This window comes from Elaeis guineensis, chromosome 9 (assembly GCF_000442705.2).
Source record: "Elaeis guineensis isolate ETL-2024a chromosome 9, EG11, whole genome shotgun sequence".
NCBI classification, from domain to species: Eukaryota; Viridiplantae; Streptophyta; class Magnoliopsida; order Arecales; family Arecaceae; genus Elaeis; species Elaeis guineensis.
This window is the reverse complement of record NC_026001.2, coordinates 90,198,805-90,213,429: the sequence shown is the minus strand read 5'-3', so window position 1 is coordinate 90,213,429 and position 14,625 is coordinate 90,198,805. Positions and strand designations below refer to the sequence as shown.

At 40.8% G+C, this 14,625-nt stretch overlaps 1 protein-coding gene across 8 annotated transcripts; it reads right to left on the bottom strand.

Annotated features, from left to right (window-relative positions):
* Positions 1-349: 349 nt before the first annotated feature.
* Positions 350-7,032, bottom strand: LOC105042135 (ABC transporter I family member 11, chloroplastic). Of its 8 annotated transcripts, none has more exons than XR_012134252.1 (11): positions 6,635-7,032; positions 6,060-6,216; positions 5,909-5,963; positions 3,166-3,245; positions 2,975-3,026; positions 2,750-2,883; positions 1,750-1,864; positions 1,448-1,534; positions 1,292-1,354; positions 988-1,072; positions 350-822 (listed from the first exon to the last, which is right to left on the bottom strand). XR_012134252.1 is itself a non-coding variant. In XM_073243135.1 (11 exons), exons 2-10 carry the CDS (start codon positions 6,143-6,145, stop codon positions 1,046-1,048), a joined length of 699 nt encoding a protein of 232 aa, XP_073099236.1. In that variant the 5' UTR covers positions 6,146-6,216; positions 6,635-7,032; the 3' UTR covers positions 350-822; positions 1,005-1,045. The 8 variants fall into 8 exon arrangements, 7 of the variants coding, with proteins under 7 accessions (XP_073099236.1, XP_010917541.1, XP_010917538.1 ...); XM_073243135.1 differs by having other exon boundaries at positions 1,005-1,072; XM_010919239.4 differs by having other exon boundaries at positions 1,005-1,072; positions 1,312-1,354.
* Between the last annotated feature and the right edge of the window lie 7,593 nt (positions 7,033-14,625).

Sequence of the window (14,625 nt, the reverse complement as noted above, 5' to 3'; positions counted from 1 at the left end):
AGCTCAACCCCACCAACTATGCTTTATGTAGAAGAAGAAAATACATCAAGTTATTAATTTATCCGACGTCATGCTATTTTTATTTTTTTAATATTAAAAAAAATAAAATTTAATACATGATGTTATAAAAAATTATCCTATAACCTTACTTGTCAACATAGAATACCATCCATAATATCCATATATTATTTTATTATTATTATATAGATAGATAAATTATACAGCATTACCATCTCATAATTTAACAAGTATTGCTTTTGGATACAGTAAGCTGGTTTTGCTTACTTTTCCCTACCGTTTTTTCGGAACAAAGCTTATTGCCAAGGGAATATTGATGATTCCACAAACCTGAACAGAAAACAAAAGCAATTCCATACTTCCATATTCCGAGGAGAGCTAGTAGTCATATACATCATCTAACGTCTAACATAAACAAGAACTGCAGCAGAGAGGTTTCCTTGAATACATTCTAATGGCTGATTTTTTCTTTTTTAAAAAAAAAAAAAAATCCCTCCAACAGTACATACCACGATCATTATCTGCAAACTACAAGCAGTTGATATGATTCCCAGGAGTAACCAACTTTTTAAGGGATAGCTCACAAATCATCCAGGAATATGGTCATTCAAGTTGTGGCTCATTCAAGGTGCATGGTAGTATTGTTTGCCAGATGCAGCGACCTTTCCATCGTCTTGGGTAAAATCATCATGTAGCTTCTGAGACAGGAAAAGGGACTTGTAGCATCATATAGGCAGGGGTTCTTCCTTTAGCATCCCCCCCATTTCCATCTTCCATGATAGATCCACCAGACCTGAGAGTTCCCTGCAAATTTTAGAACTCCAAGTTAGAAACATTATCATCTTCAGACGAAATTTCTGCTTAGCAAGAAGCATCGTCTTTCCAGCAGAGGATGTACTGGTCAATGGCATGCGCAAACACACACACACACAGAGAGAGAGAGAGAGAGAGAGAGAGAGAGAGAGTTACTTCAAATCATGACTCACGACAAGTAGTGTTAGTTTTTTCTTTAGATGCTTCAGCAGCTTCACAACATCAGCACGAGCTTTCCAATCTGATCTCAAAAGTTTTTAAAAAAAATGATTAGAATATCACAAGGATTTTTGGAAAATAACGAATATCCAAACTATGAAAGAAGGAACAATTTAAGTAAAAAATCAACAGTGCACTCCAAGAAAAAGGACATCGCCAAGTTCAAAGACTTTATAAACTTGGTTTCATTTCTATGTATTTGATACTGAAGGTTGAAGACCATTATAGAATTATTAGATACCAGCAAGATCATACCAAGACCTGCAAGAGGCTCATCTAGTAGCAGCAAATCTGGCATTTGAACCTGAAAATCCTTAAGAATTCAGAAACTACGCAATCGAGCCACCATCAAATGCCACTATTTTGATTTCAGTATCAGCTGCTTCAGAAATCTTACTAACTGAATAGCCAAAGCAAGACGCCGCTTGAAACCACCACTTAGAGAATGCGGGTCTTCCTCCAATGAGATTGTATTCAAACCGACCTGAAATATTTATATACTCAGCAAGTGACGAAGTAATAAATTTCACTATGCCCATGGTGTGTTTATCAGAAAGCTCATTACTCAGAAGCAGTTTGAAGAAACTTACATAGGTCTGTGCTTAGCAATAATTATTGGACAATTAATTAGATGGCAGAATAAATGAGGAATGCAAACATGGTTGATGCATATAGGAACTTAAAAGTTCTCCTGTATACCGAATTAATTGCAAATTGGAGTTTCAAAGCAAGTTGTTCTCTCAATGCGAGGTCAGCCTTCTGTCTTGGCCACCCAAAAGTAACTTCCTCGAGCACAGTATCAGCCAAAAAGTACCTAGAATATATCAGCTTCATGAAATTATAAAATGATTACAAAAAGCCTACACACATATAGCTAGCAAACAAGTTGTAGTATCATATATAACAATCATCCTTCAAGATGCCTGTTTTAGTCAATCTAGTGAGAGACAGTCCTAGTCATAGAAATGATGTTACTGCCCAGACCACAGGGAATTCTGTTACAGCTCAAGTGAAAACATAAACCATTCTACTGATAAAAATACCAGAAAGATCTATGATAAAATTAAACAGAATCCAGAAAGTACCCTTTATACCCTTATTCTAGTTATTTCTCCTTTTATGAGAAATCATGTTTAATACCAGAAATTTTGCAAATTTCCAAAATTATGAGCCTCAATTAATTCCAGGTTGACAATTAGGATCTGAGCCACTATTTTAGGTTACATGACACATTCCACACATTGCGGTGTTGTCTCTTATATACAAGATTGCTTAGTTTCTGTCAATGAAAATGAGTTATTCTCTAGCAACTAGTAGAATCATGTTTCAGAAACACTAAAATCCCACACATTTATTTCTCATTAAGATTCAACCTAAATTATCAAGCCTCCCATAAAATTAAACTGTTAAGTAGTGGCATCTGCTGATTGTTCTCAGAACATTGAGATAAGTTTAATATGAACACATCCTTTTTCCCCCTGGTGCTCTGAATTAAGCACCATGCAAACATTACACTAAGCTAGTTCTTATGAAACTTAAAAAATAAAAAATAAAACTTCCAATAACAAACGGAATCCCACTAAACATTATTAAAAGTAAATACCATGATCTCCAAATCATGAGTAAAAAGATTACAAAAAAATAGAATTGTTGTTACCCTTGACTCAATGTTTAACAAAACCTAAGAAGCACTTTATACCTCTCAGGAAACTGAAACACAATGCCAACCCTTTCTGGCGACAACGTTTCCGGAGGTCCATTTGGGTTTCCATCATTTCCATATCTTTGAATATTGATTGACCCAGAGGTAGGTTTGGATAGTCCAGCAAGAAGCTGCAGTAAGAAGCAGAGAAAAAGGTGAGCTAGAAAAGCATAGTGAGGAAGTCATCAATATCGAAAAGATGCCCAAGTTTTCAAGGCAGGCCTGTAAAAGAGTGGTTTTCCCGCTTCCGCTTCGTCCAAAAATCAGGCCAAAGCTGCAAGAATTAATAAGAATGGTCCATTCATGAACAGCAAGCTTCATTTGATGGCAGCAGCATCTATACTAAATTGAGCAAGATAAAGATAATAAAATTTACCAATCAGAATGTAGGAAGAAGATCTTTTCATGTTTACCTTTTCTCGGGAAGAGAGAAACTAACTTCACTCAATAGGTTGTGCTGGGTCCGAGGAGGCCGATAACTGACCCTTCTGACCTTAAACAAACCAATTTCATTTGTCACAAAAGCTCCTGATGCTCACCAACATGCAGATAGGTACACAATACAACATATTACATGAATACAGAACAAGTTCTATTTTGCTGTATTTCCAGAAAAAGTATTGGTCAACCAGGAATGATGATCAAGATGCAAGTTCTAACTGAAATTGCAATAGCACTATTGCAGCATCAGTTCATATAAACCAATATGAAAATTTCCTCTGGAAAAGAAATAATGAAAAATCCATCGAAGCATTTTTGTTACAAGCCTAAACAAATCCAAGGCATATGTAACTAAAACCTGTTGGAATAGAGCAGTAAGGATTTAAGAAAAGAATTCAACAGAATGTTTTTCAGCTAGTGAAACAATGCACAGATACTAGAAGGTGGAATGTAAAACAATGATTTTGAGCATGCGTTCAGAATAAAAAATACACAATGATCTGAAAATCACCAAAATGAATCTAAGCAATAAATAATATTAAGAAAGGACCAAAGCATCAGATATTATAGTCACTAGATGAAATCAGATATTATAGTCAATAGATGAAATCAGATATTATAGTCACTAGATGAAATCACAGAAATAACACTAAGAAAATAACATTGAGAACGAATATGGGAACATGACTTTATTGGACTTTTTCACAATGACATAATGAAGTAAGAACCATTCCAAGCATTAGAGTAATTTTGCCTCAGGACATAAGCACAAATAATGTTCTTGAACAGAATCCTCACTTCTAGAGCAAATAATGTTCTTGAACAGAAGTATAGAGCTAGTATATTACAAGGACAAAAAAAAACATGAAATGGATACATGAATATTTGGCTGTAGAAGATCATTATCATCCTACATGCCAATGATAGAGATATTGATCATGGTTGCAAGGGCACAAAATTGGACATGAAAGTAGAGACAGCGTCTACCACTGAAATATGTTCTACCTAAACTTCCTATATGTAAAAACTATCAGAAGTCAAAGTTTAACTCACATAATTTTATGCCATACCCGCAGAATTTAAATCTCCCAAGGATGACATATTCAGATTCTCTTTTGAAACATTAAGTGGTACAAAATATGTTGTAGAAAAAGAGCAAATAAGATGCAAGGCTTGCTGAAATTAAAACAATAAAGAAACATAAAATGTAAGAAATCGGTAATCCTGAATATGAACTGACATGTAAATTGTAATGCAAGTGTTAGAGTGAATGCACAAAACATTTAAGTAAAAAGAATCTAGATAAGCATATCTAGAAAGTATTTAGCACTATGAATAAGGTGCACCATTAAGGGATTGTATGGATATTCCTGCAACATATTGTGCAGGAACCAGGCCTGTTGGCCTACCCAGCCTCGAACCTTCTAAAGGCCCGTCGAAATTCCAGTCTAAATAAATCCCAGCCTATGGACCTATTGGCCTTTCAAGAAGAAAAAGAAAAAGGACCAATGGACCTTTTCTCATTCCCACCTGAATCGGGCTGGAGGGGTGTTGGGCTGATACAGGTGAAGCTCAAATGGGCTTCCCAGTACAAGAATCCAGCACAAAATTCAGCCCAAATCCTACTGGATTACCCATACAGGCCTTAAGTAGTGATTTTGTATTGCTCAATTATGGATTTTACACTATATGATGTACGCTATAGTCCCTTGAAACAAAAATGTGGACGACAATGAAGGAGTAAAGAAGCAGGGAAGTGATGATTTTAGATATTGCTATGGTGTAGGAACGCTACTAGCCATAATAACATTTAATATTGCTTAATTAAATGGATTATCTCAAACATTTACATATAAATAGATATGATGAGCAGCAATAGTTTAACTTTGTTCTTTTAGATGCATACACACCAACAAAGGGTAGAGGGACAAGTAATTCAAACTAAAGAAGGTCTATAAAATAGAGGAGCAACAACAAATCTCCAAACCTCATTCAACACCAAAAATTGAATGTTCCTACAACCAATATTATGTAAAGACTCATTTAAAGAATGGGAAGATAAATATACGACAACAAACTAAACATGTAAGCTCGACGACGAACACAAATATACGGGCATCCACACTGATACACCAAGAATGCATCATAAACTTAAGGAGGACCATACACTAAGAATGCGTCATAAAACTACATATTGCACATGAAACATAGATCATTTATCAGCAATGAAGGAAGGATGAAGGAAACATGGCACAGAAAAAATGTTTCAAGAGAAATGGCTAAGGTGCCAGGTCTGCACGATAAATGACATGGTTGATAGAGCATGCATAACCATGAGTGATGGGGTCACAACTCACAAGCATGAAAAAACACCTTTCTTTTTCCTGATAGGGAATAAGCATCGACGAATTGATGACCAGAAGGCATGAGGATGCAATTCTAGTTGAAACCTACTATCTCAGGCAAGGTTAGATGAAATGAAGAGAAGATACACAAATCCACCAAAACATCATCACATCGCAACGAATTGGTAGACCAAATCCGACCATTAAACAAAAAAAAAAAAATCCAGCTTTGAAGACATCGATGAAATCTACTACCGATTCAATTAACTCAATTTGACCAGACAATAAAAACAGGTCATAAGAGAGAGATTTTGTGTTTAAAAGAAAAACATTGGAGATTAAAAATACAAAAAGAGACAAAAGGGCTAACTTCGATGCGGTAGTGGTCGGCTGAGACCCGAAGTGCCGGAGATTTAGGAGGAAACCTGTATAGAAGGGAAATGGATCGAATTAGGAGACCCATAAAAAGCTTTTATTCTCATTTAATTCCCAGGAAAGAAAGAAGGAAGAAAAATTTGCACCGCAGAGAATTGTTGGAATAGAAGGCCAGCCGCAACGGAGAAAGGGGTGGAGCCGATGGTGAGAAGGGAATGGAAATCGTCTTCATCGTTCCTCACCCTCGCTGCTGAGGAAGAGCAGGTTTTTGTTTTCCTACTTTTTCCCCTTAATTGCTCTGTTCTGATATAAGAATGGAGTGAGAAGTTTGATTAGGGATCGGGGAAAATAATTTTATCTGACGAAGGAAAAGGGTAAAGATGGAACCTAAAAAAAAATAAGAAAAGCTATATGCACTGTAATGGTATGTTCTAACGTGGACCGAATAATATCCACCTAAATCTATTTTTATATTCAAAACTACTAGATTATAACCCATGGAATGCGAGGTCGGAGAGGTTCGAGAGATCTCAAAATCTCAAGGGACGAACTCACACCACCACAACTCGCACAAGATCTCATATCCTTCAAAAAAAAAAAAAAAAAAAAAAAAAAATTGGAATCTAAAAAACCCCTCTTATCTCTCCTTTGTCACAAATCTCTGAAAAAAATAATGCAATGAAAAAAAAAAAAAAAATCATCTATGCGGGAAAGATCTTACCCTTAAATTTTTTCCGTCTTTCCTCTGTTCTTTTTCCTCTATTTTTTCCGTCATCAGGAGTCCCAACCGGGTGGGAGGCTTGGAGCGGCCGAATAGGGAAACTTAGACGATTGCTGGGGTTTTGTGTTGAGATTTGAGAAGACGTACCCCGAAGGTCGCCAAATACCTGGACTCCGCTCACTTCTCCATCCCCCGTGGCAGCCGTGCCGTCGAGCTCCTCGCCAGCAAGGAGAGCGCCCTCGCCCAGGAGGTTTGCACCGTCCCCCGCCGCACCTACGCCCTCGCCTTCCCCGTCGGCAACGCCTCCCAGGGCACCATGATCGTCGAGGCCTTCGCCGGCGAACACACCATCAAGGTCCCCTGCGAGTCCAAGGGCCCAGCGGGGCCAAGCGCGCAATGCTTCGCCCAGAATCTTTTTTTAGCCCCAACGAAAATGGAAATTTTTTTTTTTTTTTGCACACGTGGATCCCTCGCACTCCACCTTCCTCGTAAAATCACTAACACGTATCCAATAAAAAAAATAAAAAAATATGATGGGCGAAGATTAATATTTTTATTTTAATATAAATATATAAATTTAAATATAAATATAAAATTAAATATTTAAATTTAAATAATTTTTTTTATTTGAAATATAACTAAAAAGTAACTATCTAAAATATAATAAAATGATCTAATTATCTATTATAAAATAATATTATATTATTATAAAATAATACTATACTATTACAAATTATACTACATTATTATGAAGCAACACTGCATTATTATAAAGTAATACTATAATAAAAGAATACTATATTATGATAATATATTACTATCTTATTGAAAAAGAAGACTACACTAATATAATATAATAAAATAATACTATATTATTATAAAAAAATATTACACTAATATAATTTAATACTAAGAAATAATATACTAATATAATATAATAAAATAATATGATATTATTATAAAAAAATATTATATTAATATAATATAAATACTATCTTATTGTAAAAGAATATTGAACTATGATAATGTAATACTGCAGTATTTTAAAAGATAGAAGAGTATAAACATAATTTCAATCAAAATAGATAGTTGCTTTTAATTTTTATTTAGAATAGGTAGGTTCTTTTATATAAAACTTATTTGGAGAACTGTTTTTAAGTTGAAAGTAGAGCTGAAGATTTATCTATAATTCTCTATAATACATGTATACACACACATACATATCTATAAAAGAAATAGATATGAAAATGAATAGATAACTATTCGATCTGTATCCCAATATTCGATACTATATATGATCCTATTTAACTTTATATAAATCTTATAAATTTTTCAAAAAAATGAACATATTATTATACTATTAGCTTAATTTATTTTTTACTGAATAATATCTTCAATTTTGTAGTTGCAAAGTTTAATTATCCAACTGATATCGGTATTTTTTGCTTGTATTTTCAACATTTGATTTGTATCCATATACTTTTAAAATAAATATGAAGATAAATTTTTGTATTCAATTAATATCTATATCTGTATCTATATTTATTAAATAAAATAAATATAGATATAGATACATTAATATCCAATTGTATCCAATCTATTTTATCTCTAATTCATTTATCACATTATTTATGATTTAAAATAATTTAATATTAAAATAATTATCATTATAATTTGTAACAGTTATTAGTACTAAAATGAGAAATAATAGGCAATAGTGAAAAAATAGCAAGATTATTGATTAAATCATTATTTTATTAAATAAAAAATTATTTTCTTTCTATCGGTACAGATTCTTTTGGACTTATTCAAATAGAAAATTTGAAAATAATTTCTAGTGTAAATGTAAATAATAACTTTTATTATTATGTATAATATAACAAATTCTTCTTTAAAATTGTTATATTGGCTGTTACAATATTATAATCATCGTTATTTTGAACCATGTCTTTTATTTCATCATTAGAAAAATGTATAACTTTAAAATTATTACTAATTATATGCCTATTGATTGGTACCTAAATAAATTATCACTTCATGCATGTTATTTTTATTGATTTAATTTTTAAATTGATTGCTGAATTATTGAAGTGAACTATTTTTTAATTTAGTGGAATGCCATAGATTGTATCAATGCTTTATACATATTACTATCTAATACTATTATTTTAGTTTCAACAAGTATATAATGGTAGTTCCAAGGAGCCACCATCATCTTATTCTCTCAAGATTAATTTGGATAGTAGTGTATATGATAACAAAGCCTATGATGGAGCGATCTTCATCATCAAAATCATATAAATTCTTTTCTTATCATTAAAGATACTTGATTTTTTAATTTGACTGTCTTAATGGTCAAGTTGTATAAGGTGTATGAAAAGACTAACTTATCTTATAAGGATCTTGAAGGCATCTAGTATTATACTACAGAGAGATTTGAGTATGATCATTAAATAGTTGTCACGTAATGTACTCACCTCCTCATCTAGGATTGTAAATAGATGTTGATACTTACAAAAGACAAATGTTGCTGCAAACTAGATGGCAAATATAACCATAAGTAATGGGTCACAACTCATAAGTAAGAACAAACATCTTTCTTTTTCTTGATAGAGAATAAGCATCGATGAATTGATAATCAGAAGGCATGAGGATGCCATTCTAATTGAAAACCTACAATCTCAAGCAAGGTTAGATGAAATAGAGAGAAGATACACAAATCCACCAAGACAGCATCACATCCTAACGAATTGGTAGACCAAACCCGACCATTAACAAAAAAATTCATTGTTGGTGCAAAAATCCGCTTGCACCGGAGAAGCTGGAGTCGGAGAAGTCGCGGTCGCCGCCGGGACCTGCAAAGGAAGTCTGAATCGGAGGTGGGGTTGCTCCGGCAAGACCCTCCGATGCTAAAGTCAGTTCTCTGCCTCAATAGGAATGGAGTGCTCGAACGGAGAATTTAGCAGAGTTTTTAGATAAAAAGATGAGAGCTTATAGAATAACGTATCTGGGGTCTCCTTTTATAGGCGGAGGGGGCAGTAGTCTGATAGCGACATCCGTAACCGTTTGGCAGTGAGCTGCTCAGGGTCAGATGGAGTTTGCTGCGAAGAGTAGTGGAGTGGACCTGTGGCTATCACCGGGGTGTGCCACGTGGAGTCAGTTACGGAGAGTGGAGCGACGTTCGCTGTCGTGACTCGTCATGGAGTGGTGGGATCGCATAGGATCCGCCGCGGGGAGTGGAGCAGAATTGTGGCCGTTAATACGGCCTGTCGGGGAGTAATGGAGTTGTGTAGGGTCCGCCGCAGGGAGTGGAGCAGTGTTGTCCGTTACTGTGGTCTGCCAGGGAGTAATGGAGTTGCGTAGGATCCGCCGCAGGGAGTGGAGCAGAATCGCGGCCGTTACTGTGGCCTGCCAGGGGGTCCAGATTTGTCGGCCGAAGTTCGGTTGGAGTCGGTAGTGAGGTCCGGTATCCGTAGGAGTTTGGGCGAGGTCTATCTGCAGTTGAAGTTAAAGGCGAAGTCCGACTCTCGTAGGGGGCCGGACGGAGTCTTCCTGCAATTAAAGTTAAAGGCGAAGTCCGGCTCCCGTAGGAGTCCGGACAAGGCTTACCGGCAGCTGATGTTGAGGACGGAGCCCGGCTCCCGTAGGAGTCCGGGCGGAGTCTACTTGCGGTTGAAATTGTTGGCGGAGTCCGGCTCCCGTAGGAGTCCGGACGAAGTCTGTCTGCAGCCGTTGGAGTCGAGGACGAAGCCCGGCTTCCGTAGGAGTCCGGGCGGAGTCTTCCTATAATTAAAGTTAAAGGCGAAGTCCGACTCTCGTAGGAGTCCGGACAAAGCTTACCGGCAGCTGATGTTGAGGACGGAACCCGGCTCCCGTAGGAGTCCGGACGGAGTCTACTTGCGGTTGAAATTGTTGGCAGAGTCCGGCTCTCGTAGGAGTCCGGACGAAGTCTGTCTGCAGCCGTTAGAGTCGAGGACGAAGCCCGGCTCCCGTAGGAGTCCGGGCGGAGTCTTCCTGTAATTAAAGTTAAAGGCGAAGTCCGGCTCCCGTAGGAGTCCGGACAAGGCTTACCGGCAGCTGATGTTGAAAACGAAGCCCGGCTCCCGTAGGAGTCCGGGCGGAGTCTACTTGCGGTTGAAATTGTTGGCGGAGTCCGGCTCCCGTAGGAGTCCGGACGAAGTCTGTCTGCAGCCATTGGAGTCGAGGACGAAGCCCGGCTCCCGTAGGAGTCCAGGCGGAGTCTTCCTGCAATTAAAGTTAAAGGCGAAGTCCGGCTCCCGTAGGAGTCCGGACAAGGCTTACCGGCAGCTGATGTTGAGGACGGAGCCCGGCTCCCGTAGGAGTCCGGGCGGAGTCTACTTGCGGTTGAAATTGTTGGCGGAGTCCGGCTCCCGTAGGAGTCCGGACGAAGTCTGTCTGCAGCCGTCGGCGTCAAGGACGAAGCCCGGCTCCCGTAGGAGTCCGAGCGGACCTCCTGGAGCTGATCCTGTTGAGGACTTCGACTGTGGATATTTTATACCCAACACCAGTCTCCCTACTTTCGAGTTTGAATTTCGAACGAAGGAAGTACAGAGAGAGATGGGCACAGCCGAAATCGTCCCCTCGAATCCTGCGCACTGCCGTCCTCAGATATTTTGGCATTAAATGTGCGCGCGCTGGAGTCTTTTCGGATCGGGGCGACCTGAAGAGTCTTTTCGGAACTCCCGCCGACACGTGATCCCAAGTGTTGCGCTACAGAAATTTGCGAACAGTCAATCCTCGATAGCGGCGAGTGGGACACGTGGCATGCACTAGTTGGCCTAGGGACACCCGCTGCCATAACTGTGCTAAGATCCGCTGGCTATTTAAACCCCCTACTCTTCCTTTGGGGCTCCATCCTGCCGAAAGGACAGCATCTTTCTTTCGTCTGAGAGCCTAACTACTCAGCCACTTCCTCCGCACCAACTCTCACTGTCTTCAGCCCCTCGATTCTTCTCTAAGGGGTTCCCACGTCATGCCCTCCACTCCGAAGGCCATCCTCAAAGGGATGTATAGGGCCTGGAGGAAGGCGAGGAGGAGAACAGCGGTCGGTGAGTTCGCCAGTCATCAAGTGGCCGCTGAGGATCTCCGTCGTTTCAAAAGGGGCTCAAGGAAGAATTCCTTCAACAACAGGGGTTTAACAATGGGGGCCGCCGGTAAAGGTATTCTATCCGAGAATTTTGGAGTAGCAAGGCGGGATGATATCGGTCAAGAGGGCAGAGCTGTCGTCACAAGCTGTGGCGGGATCCTTGATGTCGTCGTGGCCGTGGGACCAGAAGCGGTCGACGTCGATGGTGGGGCAGTAGAACCTGTTGCGGGGACGGTGGAAGTAGCACATGCCAACCTTGCCGGAGCGTTTTGGACGGCGGCTACCACGGAGTATTCGGTGATGACGCATATTTCTGGCGCCACCGTTGCTCCCAGGGTGACTCCGATTCTTCTTGAAATAGGTCTTCGTCGCCGCTGCCGTTGCCCTTACCGTCTCCGAGAATCTATCCCATCCTTTTCCCCCTGAGGTTGGGACTTCGGAGGTGGAGCGAAACAAGGCGGGGCGAAAGCCGATGAGCCCATCACACGTATTGGACGATGCGGCTGGGAAGAGAAGTTTGCAGCTTGAAGTGGCCTCCGGTGCATCCTTTCCAAACCGAGTTCGTGAGACTTGCAATGATGTATACTTTTTTTTTTTTGGCCCACCGGGTCTTGTAACGTACATCCTGTCAGTCGAAAAATGAAAAGGGGATTTTGTTACCTCGTCTACATCTTGTATCGAGTAGTCGTCTGTCGAACTTCTTTATTCTTCTTTTTTCTCTCTTCCTTCTTTTCTTCTTTTCTTTTTCACGTCGTCCCAAGGTCGTCGACGGTCTCTTTTATTCGTGTTGGATTGTTATTTGCCGAGCTCCTTTTCGACTTGTATACCGTTCGAAGATACTTGGTTGTCATTTTCCCGTCAATGGCTGCGGGCTTGCTTGGGGCCAATCGGGCCTGGGGTCCCTCCTAGGGCTTGAGTTCGAGGATCGAGCTTCTATCACCCTAAGTAGGTTGTCCTGTTTTGTGTCGAAAACTTCCTCAAAAGCTGGGACTCCCTGTGGGAGCCCCAGTCCTTGCGGTGACAGAGTTTTCTGTACCTCGATCGCTGTCCGTTTTTCCATCGTAGCTGTCATAGTCCGTTGCCTTCCTTTTTCCTTTTCGCTCGGAGTTTTTCTTTGCTGAAGTCAAGGCGAAGTTCGGCTCCCGTGGGAGTTCGGACAGAACCCTCCTGTGATTGGAGTCACGGGCGGAGCCCGGCTCTCGTAGGAGTCCGGGCGGAGTTCCTTGCAATCAAAATCAGATGCGAAGTTCGGCTCCCGTAGGAGTCCGGACGAAGTCTGTCTGCAACCGTTGGAGTTGAGGATGAAGCCCGGCTCCCGTAGGAGTCCGGGAGGAGTCTTTCTGCAATCAAAGTTAAAGGCGAAGTCCGGCTCCCGCAGGAGTCCGGACGAATCTTACCGACGGTTGACGTTGGCGACGAAGCCCGGCTCCCGTAGGAGTCCGGGCGAAGTCCCCCTTGGGGTCGGAGTCGTAGGCGGAGCCCATCTCCCGTGGGAGTTCGGGCGGAGTCCGCAAGGGCTAATCCTGTTGAGAACTTCGGCCGTGGGTATTTTGTACCCAACACTCTCTCCATCCGGTCTAAATGGAATCGGGCCTTCGACTTTGCTCAAGTTAGGACGAGGTTCTCCTCCTGTCCCTAACAGGGCTGTGGGGGCTCATATGGGCGTTGTAAGGCCTCTCCCCCCATCCGGTCTAAATGGAACCGGGTCTTCGACTTTGCTCAAGTTAGGACGAGGTTCTCCTCCTGTCCCTAACAGGGCTATGGGGGCTCATATGGGCGTTGTAAGGCCTCTCCCCCCATCTGGTCTAAATGGAATCGGGCCTTCGACTTTGTCGGGACGACGTTTCTCTTTCGCTTCTGACACGGTTTGTGCGAATTGTTTAAAGACGTGCAGGTATGCAACTTTCAATTAAAATGAAGTTATTGGTAGTACACCCATAAGTTTTTCGAGTTCCACGGTCGCGGGAGGTCGGCTCCTCCGAGTTCCTTAAGATAATAAGTTCCTGGTCGGACTACTTCTTTGACTTCATACGGTCCTTCCCAGTTTGGGGCGAGTTTCCCCCGATCCTGAGGTTGCGAGACAGCAGCTCGTCGAAGTACTAGATCTCCTGCTTTAAAGGCTTTGTTCTTGACTCGGGCATTGTAATATCGAGCAACTTTCTGTCTGTAGGCTGCCATTCGAACCTGAGCGATCTCCCGTCTTTCTTCCAGCAGGTCGAGGTTGGCTCTAAGACTTTGTGAATTTTGATGCTCGTCGAATGCCACGACTCGTGCCGATGGGAGTTTAAGCTCGATTGGGATGACGGCTTCCGTACCGAAGGCTAAAGCAAAGGGGGTCTCCCCCGTAAGTAACCTCTGGGTAGTTCGATACGCCCATAGCACATGATAAAGCTCGTCCGCCCAATTTTCCTTTGCTTTTTCAAGCCTTGTCTTAATCCCCTACAAAAGGGTTCTGTTAGTCACCTCAGCTTCGCCGTTCGCCTGGGGATGGGCTACTGATGTGAAGTTGTGAGAGATGTTTAGATCTTCACAGAATTTGGCAAATTTTGCTCCCGCGAATTGCCGTCCATTATCAGTGATTAGGGTTCTAGGCAAACCGAACCTGCACACGATCGATTTCCAGACGAAATCCTGCACTTTCGCTTCTGTGATTTTCGCTAGTGGTTCGGCTTCAACCCATTTGGTGAAGTAGTCGATCGCTACAAGGAGGAACTTTCTTTGTCCAGACACCATGGGAAAGGGGCCAAGGATATCCATCCCTCATTGTGCAAAAGGCCATGGGGCGCTTAAGGGTGTGAGCTCGGTGGCGGGCTGTCTCTGAACGTTGGCGTATCTCTGGCATCGATCACACTTTTTGACATATTCAATCGAATCATGATGCATC

Excerpts from the sequence above, each read along its gene's own strand:
- LOC105042135 (XM_010919236.4), bottom strand. The coding sequence starts at position 6,145 with ATGAAGACGATTTCCATTCCCTTCTCACCATCGGCTCCACCCCTTTCT. Across the intron at positions 3,246-5,908 it reads CCGACCACTACCGCATCGAA|GTCAGAAGGGTCAGTTATCG; the intron begins GTTAGCCCTTTT and ends GGTTTGTTTAAG. Across the intron at positions 1,865-2,749 it reads GTGTTTCAGTTTCCTGAGAG|GTACTTTTTGGCTGATACTG; the intron begins GTATAAAGTGCT and ends GATATATTCTAG.